The sequence below is a fragment of the Micromys minutus genome, assembly GCF_963924665.1.
Source record: "Micromys minutus genome assembly, chromosome: 16".
Lineage (NCBI taxonomy): Eukaryota > Metazoa > Chordata > Mammalia > Rodentia > Muridae > Micromys > Micromys minutus.
The window spans coordinates 19,939,470-19,963,729 of record NC_137985.1 but is presented as its reverse complement, the minus strand read 5'-3'; the positions used below and the strand labels follow the sequence as shown (position 1 = coordinate 19,963,729).

General features: G+C 38.5%; 1 protein-coding gene across 1 annotated transcript in view; it reads right to left on the bottom strand.

Annotated features, from left to right (window-relative positions):
- The window catches only part of NPSR1 (neuropeptide S receptor 1), a gene marked incomplete at both ends in the record, with an annotated part of 208,662 nt that overhangs the window by 22,723 nt on the left and 161,679 nt on the right, over window positions 1–24,260 (bottom strand). Inside the window, 2 exons of the mRNA XM_080930423.1 lie at window positions 675–876; window positions 2,883–2,976. Coding sequence (XP_080786549.1) covers window positions 675–876; window positions 2,883–2,976 — 296 coding nt within the window. The remainder of the gene's footprint in view (window positions 1–674; window positions 877–2,882; window positions 2,977–24,260) is intronic.

Sequence of the window (24,260 nt, the reverse complement as noted above, 5' to 3'; positions counted from 1 at the left end):
AGTTTGTTACTTCAAAAAAAGTCCTTTGAGCAGTCTGCTCTGGTTGTCTGAGGCATCAAGAATAAGTTCCATTCTGTGACTTGATTGCTAAGGCTTTTTGCAATAAACGATGCCTCCTTGTTCTACATCCCGCTATGGGAAGCCATGACCTTCTTTTCTCTGACATTGAAGCGCACTCCCATATACTCAAGCATATACTAACATTCTACCGCATGTTGGAGTTCAGTTTGTTTCAAGTGTGTCTGTCTTTTCAATTCCAATATCCCCAAATTTAGTGTTACGAGTCGTATGTGAAGGGTTCTATGATTATGATATAACAGAAAGAGCAGGGTGTGCAATCAGACAGACTAAGTTTTCAGTCCAGTGTAATGCTAAGTTCCTTAACCGCTCAGATCTCTACTTTTCATTTTCATAAAATGAAGTCATTTGTTTCACCGTGTGGCGCCGTGAAAGATGACACCCAGGCACTTGGCACAATGTACGTGTCTGAGCGCATCCTTAATAAATGCTCTCCTCTCCTGACTCTGCTTCTGCAGAACTGGGTTTAGCCAATGGTAGCAGGAGATAGAATCCTGCATCCCAACAAGTTCCCACAAGGAGTCTGGAACAGAGATTGATCTGATGGGACAAAGTTGAACAGTGTGCAGGCAGGGTGCAGCCCACTGGCCTCTCACCTTATAATTGTCAAGGGGATGAAGTATACCAGAAAGGCGACAATGGTCATGTACGGGGTCCAGTAGGAGTCATCTGGCCACAGTGCCCAGCACTGAACTTCACCATTGGCAAGTGTCCTTTTCCCAAATATGATCAGTGTGGGAATGGAGAACAGGAACGAGAGGCTCCACGCTATTCCGATGAGGACTTTGGCTTGCTTCTCTGCTTAAAGAAAAGAGAAAGATGCCTGGGCACCTGGGGACATCCTTGGGGAGCACACAGGGTTCTCTGTAGAGACTGAAAGCCACTGGGACCTGTCAGTGTCTCCTATAGCCTCAGTTTTTTCAGATGTATATAATGCCCTGTACAGTATACAACTTCTACATGAGGGTACAGGCCCACCTACATCCCACCGTTCCCCAGCTACAAGAACATTCTTTTTAAATCTCATTTAGCTGGCTGATACAATTTTTTCTCTCCATGTTTAACCTTGCAATTCTTTAATTAGCAGTGTGTCTTGTAATTGTTTCTTTGCTTATTAATCTTTGTTTATGTTTTTTCTTTGTCTTATTTTCAGTGGATATTCTTAATGTTTCCTTACCTATGTTCTTATCTTTTCTGTTTTTGATTTCTTTGTTTTGTTTTTAGTGAATGTTCTTAAGTCTGTCAAAGTTGTCATCAGAAAGATATTAGTTTCCGTTTTTAGCTACTTTGAATAAGACTACTATGAAAATAATGGGCCATGGGTCTTTGCGATATGGTGGAGAATCTTTTGGGTATTTGCCAGTATAGCTGGGTCTTCAGGTAGATTTATTTCCAGTTTTCTGAGGAACCATCAGATTGATTCCCAGGGTGGTTGTACCACTTTGTAATCCCACCAACCATTGGAAAGTGTTCCCCTTTCACCATATCCTTGCCAGCACGTGCTGTCACAGAGAATGATCTAGTGACCAGCCCAGCTTTGGACCCACCCCATGGGGTGGGCAACAACCCCTGACACTATTACTAATGCTATGTTGTGCTTGCTCACAGGAACTTAGCTAGCATTGTTGTCCCCTATTTAGTTTGTTAACATTTGTTTTATCAGAGTCTGAGATTATTTTCATATTAACACAGATTTTTTTTTTCACCAGTGCTGGTACATTACTAATTATTCTTAAAACCAGTTTCCTAAAACCAATAGTAGTTTCAATCAATCTCTCTGCAGTTGCTATCTAAGGACACTGTCACTTTATTGAAAAGCAGTACAAGTGAACTCATGTGTGGTCAATCATTGCAATTCCCATAGCTCCTCACATCCTGTGGCTCTCCAACGACATTCTGTAGAGCTACTAAGAGGTTCTGACCACTCATTCAACTTGCCTTTCTTAGGTGGGGATTCTCTGGGATGCCTTTTCAATACATTATTTATTTTATTTCGCTTTTGTCACATCTAAAAAATACCCGATTTCCTCGTTTCCCTATTCAAATTTTAGCTCCTATGGGTACATGAGGTTTGGAGCTCATGGGCCAGGCCTGCTGTGTGTCAGCTAGCTGGTTTTACACAGTACTCATCATCAAAGCACAGAGGGTCCCTGGGACCCCATCAGTAGCACTCCATGTTCCCCATGGATGCAGAGCCTCCATCCCTCCCACCTTGTTGGAGAGTTCTGGAACCTTCATGATGCCCTCCCCCTCAGGACCCAAAGTTTCCTGAGCCCCTCCCCTCTTCCTGCACCATGTACATCATCAAGCAGTGTCCCTAACACCGCTCACTACCTTGAGCATCAACTGAGAAAACGATTGGCCACCTGGTTTTCTTTTTCAGGGATCTTAAACCAGGGAGAAGTTCCTTTGTTTTCGATAGATTAGAAATACCTTTTCAGCTTTGTGGTTTGAGGATAAAGAGGGGTAGGTATTTGTTTCTTGAAAGGGAAGAACCTGAAGGCACAGCACCCGTTTTGTTGTTAGAGTATGCTTGCTAGAGGGACCTTATGCAGCTAGATGGAAGTGCAGCGTCAGCTTTGGTCCACTAAGGAATTCTCTTATGGAGTGAGGATCAGGTAGGATTCCTCTATTCCTCTGCCACCCAAACTGTCTTGCTATAATTTTGGAACCTCTGACCCATTAGACAGTGAAGAAAGAGGAGAAAGAGAATGGGAGTAGGGAGGTGGGGTCAGAGAAAAAAAATCAATAGCAAAAATATCCCAACCCCATAAAAGAATCTTTACAAAAGAATGTTTGCTCACCTCCTTGAAGAAATTTCATGGGGTAAACGATGGCATGGTATCTGTCTATGCTGAGGGACACCAGGACGTATGTAGAAGCATAGAGCAGGACAACCTAAGGACGAGAACCAGAGGACATGTGTGACCTCACATGGGAGAGGACTTGCACATGGTATTCTTGGTACTTAGAAGCCAGGGATTGAATCAAGGTACCAGTGAGGTGTGGGTTAAGGTAGAGAGGCTGCATGGCCCTCCACACTGAAAGCAGATCTAGGCTTTGCTGCAGAACTCTGTGTTGCTACTGGGGATAGGGTTGGAATGTTCACAGCTCTTTCTGTGTGTTCAACTGGCTTCTTGGACATCCTATATTTGAAGATCACTTTTTCTTGCCAATTGCATGGCACATTTATCTGTAATTGATTTTTAAAGATAAACTAATTTTCTCTGTCACATTCGACATTCCAGAATGGTGCAGAAATAAAAGTTCATTTTGCCTTTTATCAGCAAGAGTAGTTGAGAGGTAAAGGAAGCTTTCTGATTTCTCAGAGTCCACATGCTGTTCTAGCCATTTTCCCTAGGACCACCCACAGAGAGTCTCCACCCCTACCCACACTGCCTTCCCCTCAGTCTTTGTCAGAGCTGGATGCAGCCTAAGGTTCTTCTCTATTCTGACTCTTCTCCAAGTATCCTCATCCATACCCTCTTAATAGTTCAGGCAGAGACTTAGTTGCGTTCTCTATAGAGGAAGACATTGAGATTAATTTGATCTCTCTTCCCCAAAGGGTTCCTATGTAGAATCTGGTTAAATGAGGCATGTCATAAAGTATGATCTCAATGGAAAAATTTCTGAGTAACCAGAAGGCAATTTCTACAAGCCAGTAAGAAATTTTCTTTTGTGGTCAACTCTAGAGGCCATATAAGATGGTAGTGTATGGTCCAGAGTCTAAATTTCTCTTTAGTTATTACATTTGTTTGGGATTTGTTCCTTTGTCATACTTTCTGCAGTTCAGACAAATACCAGCCAATTATAATTGTACTTCAATTTAGGATAAAGCTATCTTTACTTGAAATGTTATTGTTTGATAATGTATTTGGCACCAATCCTTTGAATATCATAGCTTACCTTATAATATATATATATGCATATATATGTATATATATATATATATATATATATATATATATATATATATATATATATATAACCATATAGTAGCCTCTAGTCAGGCAAAATTATCACACACACACACACACACAGACTATCTAAGGGTCATGTTGTTGAACATGAAAACCATAATTCCAAGTTTATACCATCAAACAGTCTAACAGTCACATAACTGGATCATCAGAAGTCAGGGACTATATACCCTATTCTCTCTCTCTCTCTCTCTCTCTCTCTCTCTCTCTCTCTCTCTCTGTGTGTGTGTGTGTGTGTGTTTATAACATAACCACACATGCTCTCCATCATCAGTGTTGTTGGGAGAGTGTGGTAAAGAATGATCAGAGACTGATATTATCCCCCTCATCTGAAGGACATAAAAATTAAATTCTCTTGTGTAAAAAGTAGCTGAGGTAGAAACAGGCAAAGAATAGTCAAGTTTTAAAAAATGTCAAGCTATTGCCTCCTTAGAGAGAACTGATAATGTTTCTCTGTGTTAAACATGGCTGAGGCTGAGAGAAAGATGGGAAAGGATAAGTCATCCAGAAAGAGGAATGTGCTGGGCAGATGTGGGTCTTAATCGTCTGTCCTGTTTTGAGTTGGGGTGATTTACACAGTTCAGAATCTGGGACAGGAAGAATAGGTACTGACACAGGTTTTCAGGGCTGCAAGCAATATAACCCAAAAAGAGACAGATGTGGAGACACAGGTGAAAAGAATATTTAACTTCTGAGATAAAACATCTCCAGACATCTAGGTGTGATAAAATAAAATAAAGATATTAAAAAAAATACATCTCAAATTATCATGCTTCTCTATAAAAAGTAAATGCCAGAGAATGCGTTCAGAGTTTTGAAAGAAAAAGTGTGATCCAAGAATTTTGTAAATTTCATTTTGGTGCCAATGCACAGAACAGTTTATTTTTGGATATATATAAAGGAAGGGAATATAACACCCCTTATTCCCCCCTCTCCAGAGTCCTCAGCAGGAGATGCCAGCTGAATAAGAACTGTTTCAAAATTAAGAAGAAAAGGGACAAAATAACTGTGACATGCAAAGAAAGCCTCAAAATGCAAAGTGATCCCCAGACAGTTAGGAATGTGTGATGTGACATTTCAGAAGAGAACCTGGATAGCTTTGAGGAGAGAGAGGAAAACGAGAAAAGTCTTGTTGAGTCATGCATAGTTTTTTGTCTGCCTTTGATAGCAATACATCTGAAGTTGAAAGGTAAGTTATAATCAAGTAAATGGAGAAAACATTTAAAATGGAGAAAAATTAACTTTTTTGTCTTCTGTGTTTCTTATAGAAAGTAGCTATAGGCTTGGTGTCTTAAACAACATCAGTTTATTACCTCCAGAGTTCTGGAGAGGAGAAGTCTAAGACAATTCTACTACTCCAAGTCAAGATGTTTGCAGGATCATTCCTCTTCAGGAGGCTCTAGGGGAAGAATCTATCCCCACTTTCTTTAAGCTTCAGCTAGTTGCCAGCATTTTACCCCAGTAGACTTCAGTGCAGTTCCTTCCTGTGTGCCATAGTGTCCCGCCTCTTCTGCTTATATGTCAGATCTGTTTTTCATCTTATGATTGCACTTTAAGATTCCCTAAATTAATTTAAGATAATCCCACATTTCATATTCTTTGTCACATGTGTCAATTCTTTCTCTGTCACATATGGTGTGTAGCAGGCATAGATTCCCAAGGTTAGGGCGCAAATGTCCGGAAAGAATACTCTTTCAGTTTCCCACAATTACTAGGTTTATCTGAAACAAATCCTCAACGAACAAAACTCCAAAGAGAACAGTGACAATGGGGTCCTGAAATAATATAAGATACTATTTCCTACTGTAAGTATAACTGGCTTAATCTTTCTCATTAAAACAAAGAGTATTTAAAACAAAGCCTTTGAACAGAACTCTGAAACTTCTGTTTCCACCCGGCGGTGACTTCAGGGCACAGAGCGGAGCCTGGCCCATCTGCCACCCGGAACGGCAGCTCGTAGAGGCTGAGCAACTGGTGGGTGGGAGACCTGGGCTGCCAGGGAGCAGAGAGATCTCTGCGGAGTGCACACAGAAAGTGCACACCCTGCCTTGCCCTGCCTTGCCCTGCCTGATCCAGCGACCAGTAACAGAACTTTGGAACTTCTGTTTCCACCCAGCGGCGACTTCAGGACGCAGAACAGAGCCTGGCACATCTGCCACCTGGAAAGGCAGCTCGTAAAGGCTGAACAACTGGTGAGTGGGAGACCTAGGCTGCCGGGGAGCAGAGAGATCTCTGCAGAGTGCACACGGAAAGTGCAACCCCTGCCTTGCCCTGCCCTGCCATGCCTAAGCAAGCGACCAGGAACAGAACTTTGGTACTTCTGTTCCCACCCGGCGACTCTGAGGCATAGAACAGGGCTCGGCCCATCTGCCACGTGGACCAGTGGAGATCCAGGGACACAGACCAGATACAAGGGAAAGGCAAGAACATATCACTGACAACAAAATGGCAAGAGGAAAGCGAAAGAGTATATCCCAAGGAAACCAAGACAATCTAGCAACACCAGAACCCAGCTCTCCCATAACAGCGAAAATCGGAATTCCAAACACTCCAGAAAAAGAAGACACAGACCTGAAATCATACCTCAAGATGCTGATAGAGATAATTAAACAAGAAAGGAAGGAAAAGCAAAAAGATTCAGCAGATTTTAAAGAGGAAACAAGAAAAAAACTCAAAGAACTACAGGAAAACACAACCAAAGAGATGAAGGAATGGAAGAGAGAATTTAAAACGGAAATTGACATAATAAAGAAAACAATAAAAGAGATAACCCTAGAGGTAGAACACCTAAAAAAGAAATCAGGAGTCACAAAAGCAAGCATTTCCAATAGATTACAAGAGATGGAAGAGAGAATCTTGGGGGCAGAAGACAACATTGTAAACATAGACAAAACAGCCAGAGAAGATGTAAAAAACAAAAAGCTCCTAACCCAAAATGTCCAGGAAATCCAGGAAACAATGAGAAGACCGAACTTAAGGATAATAGGAATAGAAGAGGGAGAAGAGTATCAACTAAGAGGCACAGTAAATATCTTCAACAAAATCGTAGAAGAAAACTTCCCTACCCTCAAGAATGAGATGACCATGAGCATAAAAGAAGCCTTCAGAACTCGAAATAGGTAGGACCAGAAAAGAAATACCTCCCGACACATAATATTAAAAACATCACGTGCCCAAAGCAAAGAAAGAATACTAAAAGCAGTAAGGGAAAAAGGTCAGGTAACATATAAAGGCAGGCCAAGCAGACTCACACCCGGTTTCTCAACACAGACTATGTAAGCTAGAAGAGCCTGGACAGACATCATGCACAACCTAAGAGAGCACAAGTGCAACCCCAAGCTGCTATACCCAGCAAAACTATCAATCACCATAGATGGAGAGATGAAGAGATTTCAAGACAAATCAAAATTTACACAATATCTGACCACAAACCCAGCACTACAACGAATTATAGGTGGAAAACCCAATACAATGAGGGAAAATACAGCCTAGTAAAAACAAGAAAACTCCTAAACAAGAAAACTAAAAGAAGAAAAAGACACAGACACAACTCAATCCACAAAAGCAATAATGGCAGGAAACAGAAACAACTATTCCTTGACATCTATTAACATAAATGGACTCAACTACCCAATAAAGAGACATAGGCTATCAGACTGGACACATAAACAAAATCCAGCCTTTTGCTGCATACAGGAAACTCATCTCAGAGACAAAGACAGACAGTATCTCAGAGTAAAAGGGTAGGAAAAAAACTTCCAAGCAAACAGCTCCAAGAAGCTAGCTGGAGTGGCTATTCTAATATCAAATAAAGTAAATTTCCAACCAAAAGTTATCAAAAAAGATAAGGAAGGACACTTTTTACTCATTACCGGGGAAATCTGTCAGGAGGAACTCTCAAACCTTAACATATATGCTCCAAATAAAAAAGCACCCACATTCATAAAAGAAACCGTACTAAAGCTCAAAAAATACATTTCACCCCACACAATAATAGTGAGAGACTTTAATACCCCACTCTCACCAATGCACAGATCATGGAAACAGAAACTGAACAAGGACACTGCAAAACTAGCAGAGACTTTGAACCGACTGGAATTAATAGATATATACAGAACATATCATCCTAAAGTAAAAGAATACACCTTCTTCTCACCACCCCATGGCACTCTCTCGAAAATTGACCACATAATTGGACACAGAACGAGCCTCCATCGATATAAGAAGATTGAAATACTCTTCTGCATCCTATCAGATCACCATGGTCTACAGCTGGTCTTTAACAACAACAAAGACAACAAAAAGCCCACTTACACATGGAAACTAAACAATGCTCTGTTAAACGATAGCAGGGTCAAAGAAGAAATAAAGAAAGAAATTAAGGATTTTCTAGAATTCAATGAAAACAAAAACACAACATACCCAAACCTATGTGATGCTATGAAAGCAGTACTGCGAGCAAAACTCATAGCCCTAAGTGCTTCCAAAAAGAAACTGGAGAGATCTTAAATCAGCAACCTGACAGCACAGCTAAAAGCCCTAGAACAAAAGGAAGTAGATATACCCAAAAAGAGTAGACCGCAAGAAATAATCAAAATTAGGGCAGAAATAGACCAAATAGAATAAAAAAGAACCATTGAAAAAATCAACAAAACAAAGAGTTGGTTCTTTGAGAAAATCAACAAGATTTATAAACCCCTAGCCAGACTAACTAGAGGGCAAAGAGAGAGTATCCAAATTAACAAAATCAGAAAGGAAAGTGGCGACATAACAACTGAAACTGAGGAAATTCAAGAAATCATCAGATCCTACTACAAAAACTTATACTCCACAAAATTGGAAAATCTGGAGGAAATGGACGACTTCCTAGACAGATACAAGATCCTAAAGTTAAACCAGGACCAAGTAAACCATCGAAATAACCCTATAACACCTAAAGAAATAGAAGTCATCAAAAGCCTCCCAACCAAAAAAAGCCCAGGTCAAGACGGGTTCAGTGCAGAATTTTATCAGACATTTATTGGGGATATAACACCAATACTCTCCAAACTATTCCAAAAGATAGAATCAGATGGAATACTACATAACTCATTTTTTGAGGCTACAATAACCCTCGTACCTAAACCACACAAAGACCCTACAAGGAAAGAGAACTTCAGACCAATCTCACTTATGAACATTGGTGCAAAAATACTCAACAAAATACTTGCAAACTGAATCCAAGAACACATCAAAACGATCATTCATCATGACCAAGTAGGCTTCATCCCTGGGATGCAGGGATGGTTTAATATAAGAAAATCCATCAATGTAATCCACCATATATACAAACTCAAAGATCAAATCACATGGTCATCTCACTAGATGCTGAGAAAGCATTGACAAAATCCAACACCCCTTCATGTTAAAAGTCCTGGAAAGAACAGGAATCCCATGTCCATACTAAAACATAATAAAAGCAATATACAGCAAACCAACAGCCAACATCAAACTTAATGGCGAGAAACTTGAAGCAATCCCACTAAAATCAGGGACTCGACAAGGCTGCCCACTCTCCCCCTACCTATTCAACATAGTACTGGAAGTCCTGGCTGGAGCAATTAGACAGCAAAAGGAGATCAAAGGGATACAAATCGGAAAGGAAGAGATAAAAACATCACTCTTTGCCGATGACATGATAGTGTACTTGAGTGACCCCAAAAATTCCACCAGAGAACTCCTACAGCTGATAAACAAGTTCAGCAAAGTGGCTGGATACAAAATTAACTCAAACAAATCAGTAGCCTTAGTATACTCAAAGGACAAACATGTGGAGAAAGAAATTAGGGAAAAGATACCCTTTACAATCGTCACAAAACTATGAAATACCTTGGTGTGACTCTAACTAAGCAAGTGAAGGACCTGTATGACAAGAACTTCAAACCTTTAAAGAAAGAAATTGAGGAGGATCTCAGAAAATGGAAAGATCTCCCATGCTCATGGATTGGAAAAATCAACATTTTAAAAATGGCCATCCTACCAAAAGCAATCTACAGATTCAATGCAATCCCCATCAAAATTCCAACCCAGTTCTTCATGGAATTGGAAAGATCAATGTGCAATTTCATATGGAATAACAAAAGACCTAGAATAGCGAAATCCATCCTCAAGAACAAAAAAACATCTGCGGGAATCACTATCCCTGACCTCAAGCTATATTACAAGGCAATTGTGCTGAAAACTGCATGGTACTGGTACAGAAATAGGCATGTGGATCAATGGAATAGAATAGAAGATCTAGAAATGAGCCCTCATGTATATGGTCACCTGATTTTTGACAAAGGAGCCATAAACATTCAATGGAAAAATGACAGCCTATTCAACAAATGGTGCTGGTCCAACTGGCACTCAGCATGCAGAAGAATGAAAATAGACCCTTTCTTATCTCCTTGTACAAAGCTCAAGTGTAAGTGGATCAAAGATCTCCACATTAAACCAGATACACTGAAACTATTAGATGAGAAAGTAGGGAAAACCTTAGAACACATAGGCACAGGACAAAATTTCCTGAACAAAACACCAATGGCTCAAGCTCTAAGGTCAAAGATTAACAAATGAGACTTAATGAGATTGCAAAGTTTCTGTAAGGCTAAAGACATTGTCAAGAAAACAAAACGGCAACCAACAGAATGGGAAAAGATCTTTACCAACACCACATCAGATAGAGGCCTAATATCCAAGGTGTACAAGGAACTCAAAAAGCTAGACACCAGAGAATCAAATAACCCTATTAAAAAAAATGGGATACAAAGCTAAACAAAACGTTTTCAGTTGAGGAACACCAAATGGCCAAGAAACATCTGAGGAAGTGCTCGACACCCTTAGCCATTAGGGAAATGCAAATCAAAACAACCTTGAGGTTCCACCTCACACCAGTCAGATTGGCCAAGATCCAAAACTCAGATGACAGCAGATGCTGGCGAGGCTGAGGAGAAAGAGGAACACTTCTCCGCTGTTGGTGGGGTTTCAAACTAATACAACCACTCTGGAAATTAGTTTGGCGATACCTCAGAAAATTGGATATAGTACTACCTGAAGACCCAGCTATTCCACTTCTGGGCATATACCCCAGAGACACTTTAATACACAACAAAAATATATGCACCACAATATTCATAGCAGCTCTATTTATAATAGCCAGAAGCTGGAAAGAACCCAGATGTCCTTCAGAAGATGAATGTATACAAAAATTGTGGTACATGTACACAATGGAATACTACTCAGCCACCAGAAACAATGTCTTAACCAAATTCTTAAGTAAATGGCTGCATCTAGCAAATATCATCCTGAGTGAGATAACCCAGTCACAAAAGAACAGACATAATATGCAGTCACTGATAGTGGGATGCTAACCCCAGAGGCTTGCACTCCCCCAGAAACAACTCACAGACTGTATGAAGTTCAAGAAATAAAGAAAACAAAACAAAACACAAAAATATTTACACAACAAGAAAACTTTGACTATTTCCATGTTATATTTTGTTTTACATGTACTTTATGCTCATTGTAGCTATTAAGTTTTCAATGCCTACTATCAAACCTTGAATAAAATCAAGTACTGACTAAAAAATATATTCATATAGTTTTATGTAAAAATTATTTTAAAATTTAAAAAATGTACTGACAAAAATGTATAATTTTAAGCAAAAAATGTTTAAAATCTGTACATTTATCTTTGTTTTGTAAAATAAAGTTTTTTAAAAATAAATAAATAAATAAATAAATAAAACAAAGCCTTCCCTATGGTCTAACTATATTTTGTTCAGAATAAAAATTAGTAAAGTCAAATAACACTAGAATTTAAAAATAGTGCTCAGAGGCGTATATTAAACAACTCCAAAATATTAAAAGGCCTGTATTAAAATAATGCATGATATCAATCAACTAAAAACTAGTAGCTTCCCATGTGTTGAAGATTTATATCTGCTAATAAAAGGCACAAAACCAAAAACACGAAATAATTGAAAACAAAAATAGAAATAATAAAGAAAACACAAAAAGAGACAACCCTAGAGATAGAAAACCTAAGAAAAAAATTAGGAGTCATAGATGCAAGCATCACCAACAGACTATTAGAGGTAGAAGAGAGGATCTCAGGGGTCGAAGACAACATAAAAAAAACATTGATACAACAGTCAGAGAAAATGCAAAAACCAAAATGCTCCTAACCCAAAACAGCCAGATTATCCAAGATACAATGAGAAATCAAAAACCTAAGGATAATAGTTATAGAAGAGGTCAATGGCTTTCAACTAAAAGGCCCAGTAAATACCTTCTACAAAATCATAGAAGTAAACCTCCCTACCCTTAAGAAAGAGATGAGCATGAATATACAAGAAGCCTACAGAACTCCAAATAGATTGGACCAGAAAAGAAACTCCTCCCGACACATAATAGTCAAAGTACTGAATGTTCAAAACAAAGAAAGAATCCTAAAAGCAGTAAGGGAAAAAGGACAAGTAAGACAAGTAACATATAAAACAAACCCATCAGAATTACACCGGACTTCTCAACAGAGACTATGAAAGCCAGCAGGTACTGAACAGACATCATACAGATCCTAAGAGAACACAAAAGCCAGCCCAGGTTACTATAGCCAGCAAAACACTCAATTACCATAAATGAAGAAACCAAGACATTCTAGAACAAAACCAAATTTAAATAATATCTGTCCATAAATCCAACCATACAAAGAATAGTAGATGAAAAAATTTAATACAAGAAAGGAAACTACACAAAAAGAAAAGCAAAAAAGCAAAAAAAAAAAAAAAAAAAAAAAAAAAAAAAAAAAAAAAAAAAAAAATTATGCAAGGGAACCAAAAGAAGAAAAACACAAAAACATAAGACTATCTCTAACAACAAAAATAACAAAAAACAACAATCACTATTTGTTAATATTTCTTAATACTAATGGACTCAATTCCCCAATAAAAACACATAGCCTATCAGACTGGATATGTAAACAGGATTTAGCATTTTGCTGCATACAGGAAGCTCATCTCAGAGACAAAGATAGATACTATCTCAGAGTAAAAAGCTGGGGAAAAAAACCGTCCAAGCTAATGGTTCTAAGAAACCAGCTGGAGTAGCCATTCTAATATCAAATAAAATAGATTTTCAACCAAAAGTTATCAAAAAAAGATAAAGAAGGAAACTTTTTACTCATCACAGGAAAAATCTATCAAGAAGAACTCTCAATCTTAAACATCAATGCTCCAAATACAAGGGTACCCATATCCATAAAATAAATCCTACTAATGTTCAAAGCATATATTGCACCACACACAATACTAGTGGGAGACTCCAACACCCCACTCTCATCAATAAACAGATCATGGAGGCAGAAACTGAACAGAAACACAGCGAAACTAGTAGAGGCTATGAACCATTTGGAATTAACACACATCTACAAGACATTTTATCCTAAAATAAAAGAATATACTTTCTTCTCAGCACCTCATGTAACCTTCGCCAAAACTGACCATGTAGTGGGTCACAAAAGCAGGCCTCAATAGATCCAAGAAGATCAAAATACTCCCATGTATCCTATCAGATTACCATAGACTAAGGCTGGTCTTTAATGAAAACAAAGACAACAAAAAGCCCACATACACATGGAAGATGAACAATGCTCTACTCCATGATACCATGGTAAAGGAAGAAATAAAAAAGAAATTAAGGATTTTTGAGAGTTTAATGAAAATAAAAGCACAGCATACCCAAACCTATAATGAAAGCAGTACTAAGAAGAAAACTCAAAGCTCTGAGTGCCTCCAAAAAGAAACTGGAGAGAGCATACACTAGCAGCTTGACAGCACAGATGAAAGCGCTAGAACAAAAAGAATCAGATATATCCAAGAGGAGTAGATAGTAGGAAATAATCAAACTCAGAGTAGAAATCAACCAAATAGAAACAAAAAGAACAATACAAAAAAATCAAGAAAACCTGGAGCTGGTTCTTGGAGAAATCAACAAGATTGATAAAGCCATAGCCAGACTAACTAGAGGGCACACAGAGAGAGTATCCATATCAACAAAATCAGAAATGAAAGGGGAGACATAACAACAGAAATGGAGTAATTCAAGAAACCATCAGATCCTACTGCAAAAGCCTATACTCAACAAAACTGGAAAAACTGGAGAAAATGGACAAATTTCTAGACAGATACCAGATACAAAAATTAAATCAGGATCAAATAATCCATATAAACCGTCCCAAAACACCTAAAGAAATAGAAACAGTCATCAAAAGCCTCTGAACCAAAAAAAAAAAAAAAAAAAAAAAAAAAAAAAAAAAAAAAAAAAAAAAAGCTCAGAATCAGATGGGTATAGTGGAAAATGCTATCAGACTTTTATAGAAGACCTAATACCAATATTCTTCAAATTATTCCACAACATATAAACTGAAGAATCACTAACAAACTCATTCTTTGAAGCCACAATTATGTTCATACCTAAACCAAATAAAGACACCACAAAGAAAGAAAACTCCATATCAATTTACCTCATGAAAAGTGATGAAAAACACTCAATAAAATTTTTGCAAACCAAATGCAAGAATATATTAAAACAATCAACCACCATGATCAAGTAGGATTTATCCCAGGGACGGTTCACTATATGGAAATTCATCAACATAATCCACCTATAAACAAACTCAAAGAAAAAACCCATATCATCTCACTAGATGCTGAGAAAGCATTCAACAGAATTCAAAACACCTTCATGATAAAAATCTTGAAGTGACAAGGAAACCAAGGTCCATTCCTAAACATGGTAAAAGCAATATACAGCAAACCAGTAGCCAATATCACACTAAATGGAGAGAAACTTGAAGGAATCCTATTAAAATCAGGGACTAAAAAAGTCTGCCCACTCTACACCCACTTGTTCAATATAGTACTGGAAGTCTTGGCCAGAGCTATAGACAACAAAAAGAAGTCAAAGTGATACACATTGGAAAGGAAAAAGCGAAAATAGCACTATTTTTGATGATATGATAATGTACTTAAGTGACACCAAAAATTTCACCAGAGAGCTTTTACAGCTTATAAACAACTTCAGCTAAGGGGCTGGAAATAAAATTAACTCAAACAAATCAACCACCTTTCTCTACTCAAAGGATAAACAGGCTGAGAAAGAAATTAGAGAATCTATACCATTCACAATAGTTACAAAGACTATGAAATAACTCAATGTGACCCTAACCAAGCAAGGGAAGGATCTGTGTGACAAGAACCTCAAGTCTCTGAAGAAGAGAATTGAAAAAGATCTCAAAAGATGGAAAGATCTCCTATGCTCAGGAATTGAAATGATCAACATTATAAAAATGGCCATCTTGCCTAAAGCAATCTGCAGATTCAATGCAATCTCCATCAAAATTCCAACTTAATTCTTCATAGAGTTGGAAAGAGCAATTTGCAAATTCATCTGGAATAACAAAAAACCTAGAATAGTGAACTCTATTCTCAACAATAAAAACACTTCTGGGGGAATCACAATCCCTGATCTCAAGCCATATTACAAAGCAATTGTGGTAAAAACTGCCAGGTATTGGAACAAAGATAGGCATGTAGATCAATGGAACAGAACTGAAGACCCAGAAATGAACCCACATAACTATGTTCACTTGATCTTTGACAAAGCAGCTAAAAACATTCTGTGGAAAAAGGACAGCCTCTTCAACAAATGGTATTGGTCAACTGGCAGTTAGCATGCAGAAGAATGCAAATTTATTCTTTCCTATCTCCTTGTAGAAGATGCTCAAATCCAAGTAGATCAAAGACCTCCACATAAAATCAAGCACACTGAAACTATTAGGAAAAAAAACTGGGGAAGAGCTTAGAACACATAGGCACAGGGAAAATTTTCATGAACAGAACACCAATGGCTTATGCTCTAAGATCAAGAATCAACAAATGGGTCTTCATGAAATTGCAAAGCTTCTGTAAGGCTATTGATACTGTCAAGAAGACAAAATGGCAGCCAACAGATTGGGAAATTATCTTTACCAATCCTATATCTGATAGAGGACTTGTATCCAATATTTACAAAGAACTCAAGAAGCTAGACTCTAGAGAATCAAATAATATTATTAAAAATTGGGTACAGAGCTAAATAAAAAATTATCAACTGAGGAATATTGAGTGACTGAGAAACACCTAAAGAAATGCTCAACATCCCTAGTCCTCAGGGAATTGCAAATCAAAACAACCCTCAGATTCCACCTCACACCAGTTAGAATGACTAAGATAAAAAAAACCTCAGGTGACAGCAGATGCTGGTGAGAATGTGAAGAAAGAGCAACACTCCTCCACTTTTGATAGGGTTGTAAACTGGTACAACCACTCTGGAAATCAGTCTGGTGGTTCCTCAGAGAATTGGGCATAGTACCTCCTGAAACCAGCTATTACAGTCCTGGGCATATACTCCAAATATGCTCCAACATATAATAAGGACACATGCTCCACCATGTTTATAGCAGCCTTTTTATAATAGCCAGAAGCTGGAAAGAATCCAGATATCATTCAACAGGGAATGAATACAAAAAGTGTGGTACATTTACACAATGGAGTACTACTCAACTATTAAAAACAATGACTTCATAAATTTCTTAGGCAAATAGATGGAACTAGTGACTATAATCCTGAGTGAGGTAACAGTCACAAAGGAACACACATGGTATGCATTCACTGATAAGCGAATACTAGCCTCAGAAAACTCTGAATACCCAAGAAACAATTCACAGACATTATGATGTTAAAAAGCAAGGAAGGCCAAAATGGGCATGACTCAGTCTTTCTTAGAAGGGGAAACAAACACTCAAGGGGGAAATGCAAGGTTAAATAGAAGAACAGGGATTGAAGAAAAATTTTTCAGAAGCTGCCTCACCACGTATGCAGCCACCAAATCCAGCACTATAGCTGATGTCAAGAAGTACTTACTGGCAGGAACCAGATAGGCATGTCTCCTCAGCAACTATGTTATTGTCATATGGATACAGCTGAGCATGCTTGCAGCTAACCATCGGACTGAACTTGGAGACTCCAATAAGGGTGCTGAAGAAAGGACTGAAAGAGCTGAAAGGGGTTGCAACCTCATGTGAAGAACGACATTATTAACCAACCAAACCCTCCAAAACTCCTATGAACTAAAACATCAACCTCTGTGCACACATTGAGACACCTATTGATCCAGTTGCATATGTAGCTGAAGATAGCAGTGTCTGTCATCAATGTGAGAAGAGACTTTTGGTCCTGGGAGGGCATGTTTTCCCAAAGTAGGGGAATGCCAAGGCAATGGGGTGGAGAGGGTGATTAGGAGGGAGTGCACCTTTGTGAAGGCAAATGGAGGGGGAAGGGAGATGGGAGCAGGGTGGGGGGGAAGGGAAAACATCTCAAATGTAAATACAGAGTATCTAATAAAAATGAGAAAGAAAAATACAAAACATAATGACAGTAGAATACTGATAAATGTAGTTGTAATAACTAGTGTAACACTAAATGTATATAACAAAAATGTTCAAGACTTTACAAGCAATAGAGCCTACAAAAAATAAATAGGCAAGATTAAACTCCCTAGTCCAAATTCGAACTAGCTATCAATGTACCAAAATCTGGTCAAATAATATATTCCCAACAAAGGATATTTCTCAATAGAATCCAAAATGTAGACTTATTTAACTCACATATCTCAAACAAGTGACAAGGCTAAAACAAGTAACATTTAAAAAAAATATCACTTAGAAATTTAAACATCTTTATAATTAACTCAAGCAAAGAAGGAAATCACAGTACAATTATATTCAATTCATAAATGTCAACAATGGGAACTCTACACACCAACAGCATATGGGGTGCCATTCGGAGAGCAGATGGCAGCCTGAGGACATGTCTGCCTTCTCACCACCCCACCCCCAACGCTGACAGACATGACCCAGAGAATGTGACATGAAGGGAAATTCTGCAAAGGGAAGTGAGGCTTCACTGCTGGAAGCAAAGTGAGTTCACTTAGAAAAATGCCAGATTGTGTTCATGCAAACTACTATTCTTAGGCTGACTTTAAAACCATGCACTTGATTTATTTTAGATCTGGTTTGGGTTTACAAAATTCTACAAATAGTGCAGAGAATTCCTGTGTTGCCCACATTGGGTCGCATACCCACTGGTGTTAATATCTTGAATTCATGTGGTATTAAACTGGTTGATCAGTCTTGGTATATTATCAATAACTAAGCAGTGCGGTTTGTATTAATGTTCAGGCTTTGTCATGGCATTTTGAGGGCTTTGACAGTGTGATAACACATATGTATCATCCCTTTTATCAGGGTGAGGAACACTGACCAAGCAATTCCTTACATGCTTCTTGTTAGCTTTTCTTCTTACAAATCTCTAGGAACCACTGATTTAGATTTCGGCATAGCTTTGCTGTTTTGAGAATGTGACATAGCTGAAGTCACAGGTATTTGGCTGACCAGATTGGCTTCTTTCATGCAGTGGTGTGATTTACTATCCCTTCATGTGCATCGACAGCTTACTTTTTTATATTTTATAAAATAAATACTCACTATAAATATAAAATATTACATGGATAGAACATACTTTTGTAACCCATTGAGTTGTTGGTGAGCATCAGGGTTAATAACAAGTTTGGGTGATTACTAGAGCTTCTAAAACCAGCTTTTGTGTGGACATAAGTTATCCACTCAACTGCACAAATGTCTAGGATCATAAATTGCCCAACAGTGTGGTGAAATTATGTTTAACTTTGTAAGAACCTGTCAAATTGATTTTCAAAGTGGCTTTATCATTTTTGGTTCTATCTACAGTGAGCCCAAGGTTTTGCTCTGTGCAGTGTTTCTTTTTCTCTTCTTTAAGCTGGCGGTTGTGTAATGCATGAGTCCTGGAACCTTCTTGTTCTAACTTGCAATTCACTAACGAGACACATGTTTGCCATCTTTAGTGATGCACCTACTCATCCCTATTTTTAAGAGGGTTGCTTTAATACTGTTTCCTTTTAAACTTTACAGTTATCCCATAATGGTTTTATGGTAGTACATTCATGTTTGTGATTCATATTGAGTGTTTAAAAAGGTGCAATATCTGTGTTTATGTTTCAATATTTTATTTTTATTGCATGCATCAGTATTTTTCATAACACCTTAGTGGTAACTGCAATTATTATGACCAGTTCTTTTTATGGAGAGGCCAAGACTTTAAAACTATTTTCAATAAATTGAATTTGCGTTATCATTAATGATTTTTCAATCCTCATGTAAACGTTTTATTCAGTTTTACATATGTGAGTATTATTTAATGGGTAGGCTCTTTACGATATCAATCACTATTCACTCACATTTCTGAATCTATTTCTCACTGAGAGGTCATATTGAATGTCTTGGTCTTCTCATCCTGTCCACTGCTTACATTACCAGTGGGGTTCTTTTTTTCTCCTCCATCTGGAACCCCACAGCTTTCCCCAAACTCTGGCTGCTCATGTTGCCTGGAGCCACGTTCTCCTCTTCCCTCTGGACTCCTAGCCATGCTCCCTTCCCAGGATCTTGTTGCCCATGTTGCTCGAACTCTTCTTTTTCTTCAGGACAGACTTCTGTCTTTCCAGGTAGAGCCCCCCACTCTCACCTCCCTTGGGTACACTAATGCCACCATCTCAGGCTGTGTCTCAAGCTTTCCCCTGTAAGACTTTATTTTTTGCTTTGAAAATTGAGCCCCACTGTCCCTCATGTGGGGACTTCAGTCTCTTCCTGTTAGAAAGAACGCACGCTCTCCTCCTTCTGGTCATTGAAGGCCACCATTCCAGGACCCTAGAGTGCCTTAGTTGCTTTACAGGTATAGGACTTACCTATCTTGCCCCTGGTACTCCATTCTTACCATCTGAGGGTATGGATGAGGCCCTGCTCACTGCACAGGCAAAATTTTCATTTCTCTATGCCATTTCAATAAGAGTTATTTATTTTTATTTTATGGGCCTGGGTATTTTGCCTGCATGTATATCTGTGTACCATATGCATGCAATGCCTGCCGAGGTCAAAGAGGGAATTATATATTCTGGCACATGCAGTTACAGACAGTTGTTTACTGACATGCAGGTACTGGGAATCGAACCTAGGTCCCCAGAAGATCAGTGTTGAGTACTGAACCATCACTTTAGCCCCTCATTCTGACATTCTAATCTTACCACCTGACAGCCTGTATGGAAAATCTGCATTCACCACAAGAAGTGATTTCATCTACTCCCATGTAAGCAACTTACTCATCTATATCAGGATATGTGTTGGTGACCTGTTTGCTCCTAAAGACAGAGGGCACCTCTCATGCCCACTGGTATCCAAACCAGTGAGTTTCAGGTCTCTCTGGACCCTTAGCCAGTTCCTCCAGTCAGAAGCCATATCTCCAATAACTGTGCCTACCAGCTCCACAGCTAAGCACTGCCTGGAGCAGTTGACCCTCAGGTTAGAGGCCAACCCTCTCTAACCCTGCAGTTCATTCTCCTCTCTACTGACCCATACTAAGTGTCTGCAGAGCAGGTCAGACCCTGTACCTTTCCCTAGTTGAACTGGAATTGCCCCAGCTCTCTAACTTAGAAACTAACACTAACTGGTCACAGGACTGAGGTTGAAATATATGCCAGCTACTCCAAACACAGCAAAGTCTGCATAACAACCCCTACAACGAAATTCAGATTAAAATATCCATTCAGCACAGGTGATACAGAACTCCCACGACTTTGAAGGGCAGGGAAGTCTAGCTTAAACAGACAGACAACTTATTTCATGCTGACTGTCTTTTATAGCGTTGAATGATGCTATGGAGTTGCTAAGGAAGAAAACACATGAGTGGTTGTAGCCAGCATTAGACCCTGAACACTGCAGTACTGACTAGTCTGGTAAGATGTAACTGTTGCCACAATGGCAGAAGAGAGGTAGATGGGATTTCAATTTCCAGGGTTTGGGGTATGAGACAGAAACCATGAGGAAGAGAAAAGGGAGAAGAAGAGAAAGAGAAAGAGAAAGAGAAAGGAGAGGAGGCCATGGGGTCAGGGATCTTGAGAACTGGCCATGAGGACTGGCCAACTGTAGTAAAAGCAGCCAAGGCAGTACATGAAAAGTCATATCTCATGCTGATGGATTAGTAGACTATTGTGAAGAACATTTTACTGAAAGCTATTTATAGATTCAGTGCAATTCCAACCAAAATCCCTATATCATAGAAATAGAAAAATCTATTCTAAAATTGATATTTGTATGTAATTACCAAAGATACAATATACCAAAACAATCTTGCAGAAATAGAACAAGGCTGAAATCTGCAATTCTACATAATAAGATGTATGTGCTGAATCATTTTGTGAAGTCTGGGTATTAAACTCTTCTTATATTCTTGAAATAAATGTCACTTCTTAAGATATGGGGACCTCAATGTGTTCTAGAAATAATTTCAATTGATTATTTTTGCATTTATGCTAATGAGAGGTGTTGGTTCCTAGGTTTTGTTTTCTGAAGTGCTTTGTCTTTGGTGCACATATATTGCCAGTTTTGTAAAATGAATTTGGATGCATCCCCCACATTTCAAAATTTGGGGGAAGACTTTGATAAATGGGCAATAATTCCTTCTTTTAAATATTATGGAGAATAAAAGACATGTGGGTCTGGGATGTTTCTGTGGGGAGTTGTTTGATTACTGGTATCCATTATTGCTCTCTTTAAACTTTACACTAATTGATTATTTCATCTTTGTAGCTTGTACATTTCAGTTTCTTTCATGTTATCTGATTTGTTGGCATATACTAACTCATAGGAATCTCAGAGTTGTCGGTATTTCTATGACATTAAACTTAATATTTTCCCTCTAACCTTGAACTTCATTGATTGAAATTTCTATTTTTATAAGTAAAACAGGGTTAATTTAATTCATCCTTTCAAAAGAAGGACTCGGTTTTATTGGTCTTTCCTACTTACTCTTTACTCCATTATTTTCTTTCCTTTTCTCTATTTAAGCTTTGAATCAAAATGGCCTCTGCAGGTTCATAGGGAGGAGACTATCAAGAAGCATGGCCTTGTTAAAGTAGGTGTAACATGGTTGGAGGAACTATGTTACTGGAGGTGAGCTTTTAAATTTCAGAAGCGCAAGCTATTTCCAGTGGCTCAGTCTCTCTTCCTGTTGCTCTCAGATCCAGATGTAGAACTCTTAGCTATTTCTGATGCACCATGTCTTTCTGCAGGCCACTGAGATGATAATGGACTAAACCTCTGGAGTGTGAGCCAGCCCCAGATATAAGAGTTTAGAAGAGTTGCTGTGGTCATGGCGTCTCTTCACAGCAATAGAAACCCTAGCTAAGACACAGCTTGATTTTTTCTGCAGAGTTTGGATTGATTTGGTTCTTTCCTTAGCTGCTTGAGTTAGGAGCTAGGCTGCGCAGTTTGTGTATCTCTATTTTCTCTCGCTGTTAACACTCTCCTTCTCTCTTTTTAGAAAAGATACGTATCCTCATATATGTATTTATTACACTTTAATTCATCTCAGGCTCTTTAAGTTTCTGTTAAGTTTTGAAAAATAACTAGGTTGGATTTAATCCTTCTGCCCATTGCTGACTACCTTCTAGTTTTCTTCCATTGCAGTTGGAAAAGATGTGTAATTTTATGTAGGTTTTCAGTTTCTGAAGACTTGGTTTATTACATTTGTGCTTGATTAAATGTGGTTAGTCTTGTGACTCTTTTCTATACCACTAGTGTTTATTTTATTTTAATTTTATACTTTTCTCAGATTTCTGTATGATCTGGCTTTAATGTTCTGAGTTTTTAGTACCATTTACTACTTGGCAAAAATAATGGCTAATGTGTTCAGGTTACTGGCCATATTTAAAATAGTTTATGTTAAATCTTCATATAACATGCTCACTAGCTGATATTCTTCAGAAATAATGTCATGTTTTACATAATTTCCTATAAATGAGAGTGTCTTTCTTGTTTCGTTTCATATTTCAAATTTTTGTTAGAAACCGGCAGTTCTAAAATAACTGTTGACTTTTCCTTTATTTCTTCACTCATTTAAATTGACAAGTAAAACTTCTGTAAATTTATGGTTCACAGCAAGTTATGTACCCGTCCGTGTACATCATCCACTTGCTAAAGCAAAGCTCTTTTATTTTTGAGTCCTTTTTTTAGTGTTTCACTTATTTATATTTCAAGTGCTTCCCACTTCCCAATCCCCCTTACAAGAGTTCTTCATTCCACCCTCTCCTCCACTGCCTTAAGAGAGTGTTTCCTACCCCTACCCTCCACCAATCCCACCCATCCATCCACTCCCAGCTTACTTCCTCCATCTCTCTTTCCTGAGGCATGAAGTCTCTACAGGACCAGGTGTATCGTCTCCCACAAAGGTCATACAAGGCAGCCCTCTGCTACGTATGAGCCACCCGATGTATGCTCTTTGTTTGTGATAGAGCCTCTGAGAGCTCCCAGTGGTCTGGGTTAGATGATACTGTTGTTATTCCTATAGGGCCACCCCTTTCAGTTCCTTCAATCCTTCCCCTACCTCTTCCATAAGGGTACTTGGCCTCAGTCCAATGGTTGGCTATAAGTATCTGCATATCTCAGTCAGCTGCTGGTAGAGTTTCTCAGAGGACAGACTTTCTATGCTCCTGTTTGCAAGCAGCATGCCATCAGTAAAAGTGTCATGATTTGGTGCCCACTCTGGAAAAATCCCATGTTGGGCCTGTCACTGGATGGCTTTTTTTTGACCTGAAGTGAAATAGCCAACAGTGGGGAGATGCAAACTAGAGAGATCATGTCTAGTAGATAGACAGGGTCTACAGTGGAGGGGTCGGTCGCCAATCTACCTAGAAAAAATTTTGACCCAGAATTATTTCTGACTAAAAGCAAGCTCTTAATAAGACTTACCTCACATACTTAAATTTTGTGATAAAAATACCCAAAATATGTTCTTTTAATAATTCCCCAGTACACAAAATATTTTATTATCTGTGGGCATCTGGCCATGCAATAATCATTTTCCTCAGCTTATTCTGGTAACTGAAATACTGTGCCCTGTGACCACTCTCCTTCTGGTGTGTCTATTCTACAGGCAGTAAGAACTTTACTCCATGTATGCGGACTTAAAATGTTTAGATTCCACGTGTAAGAGAAAT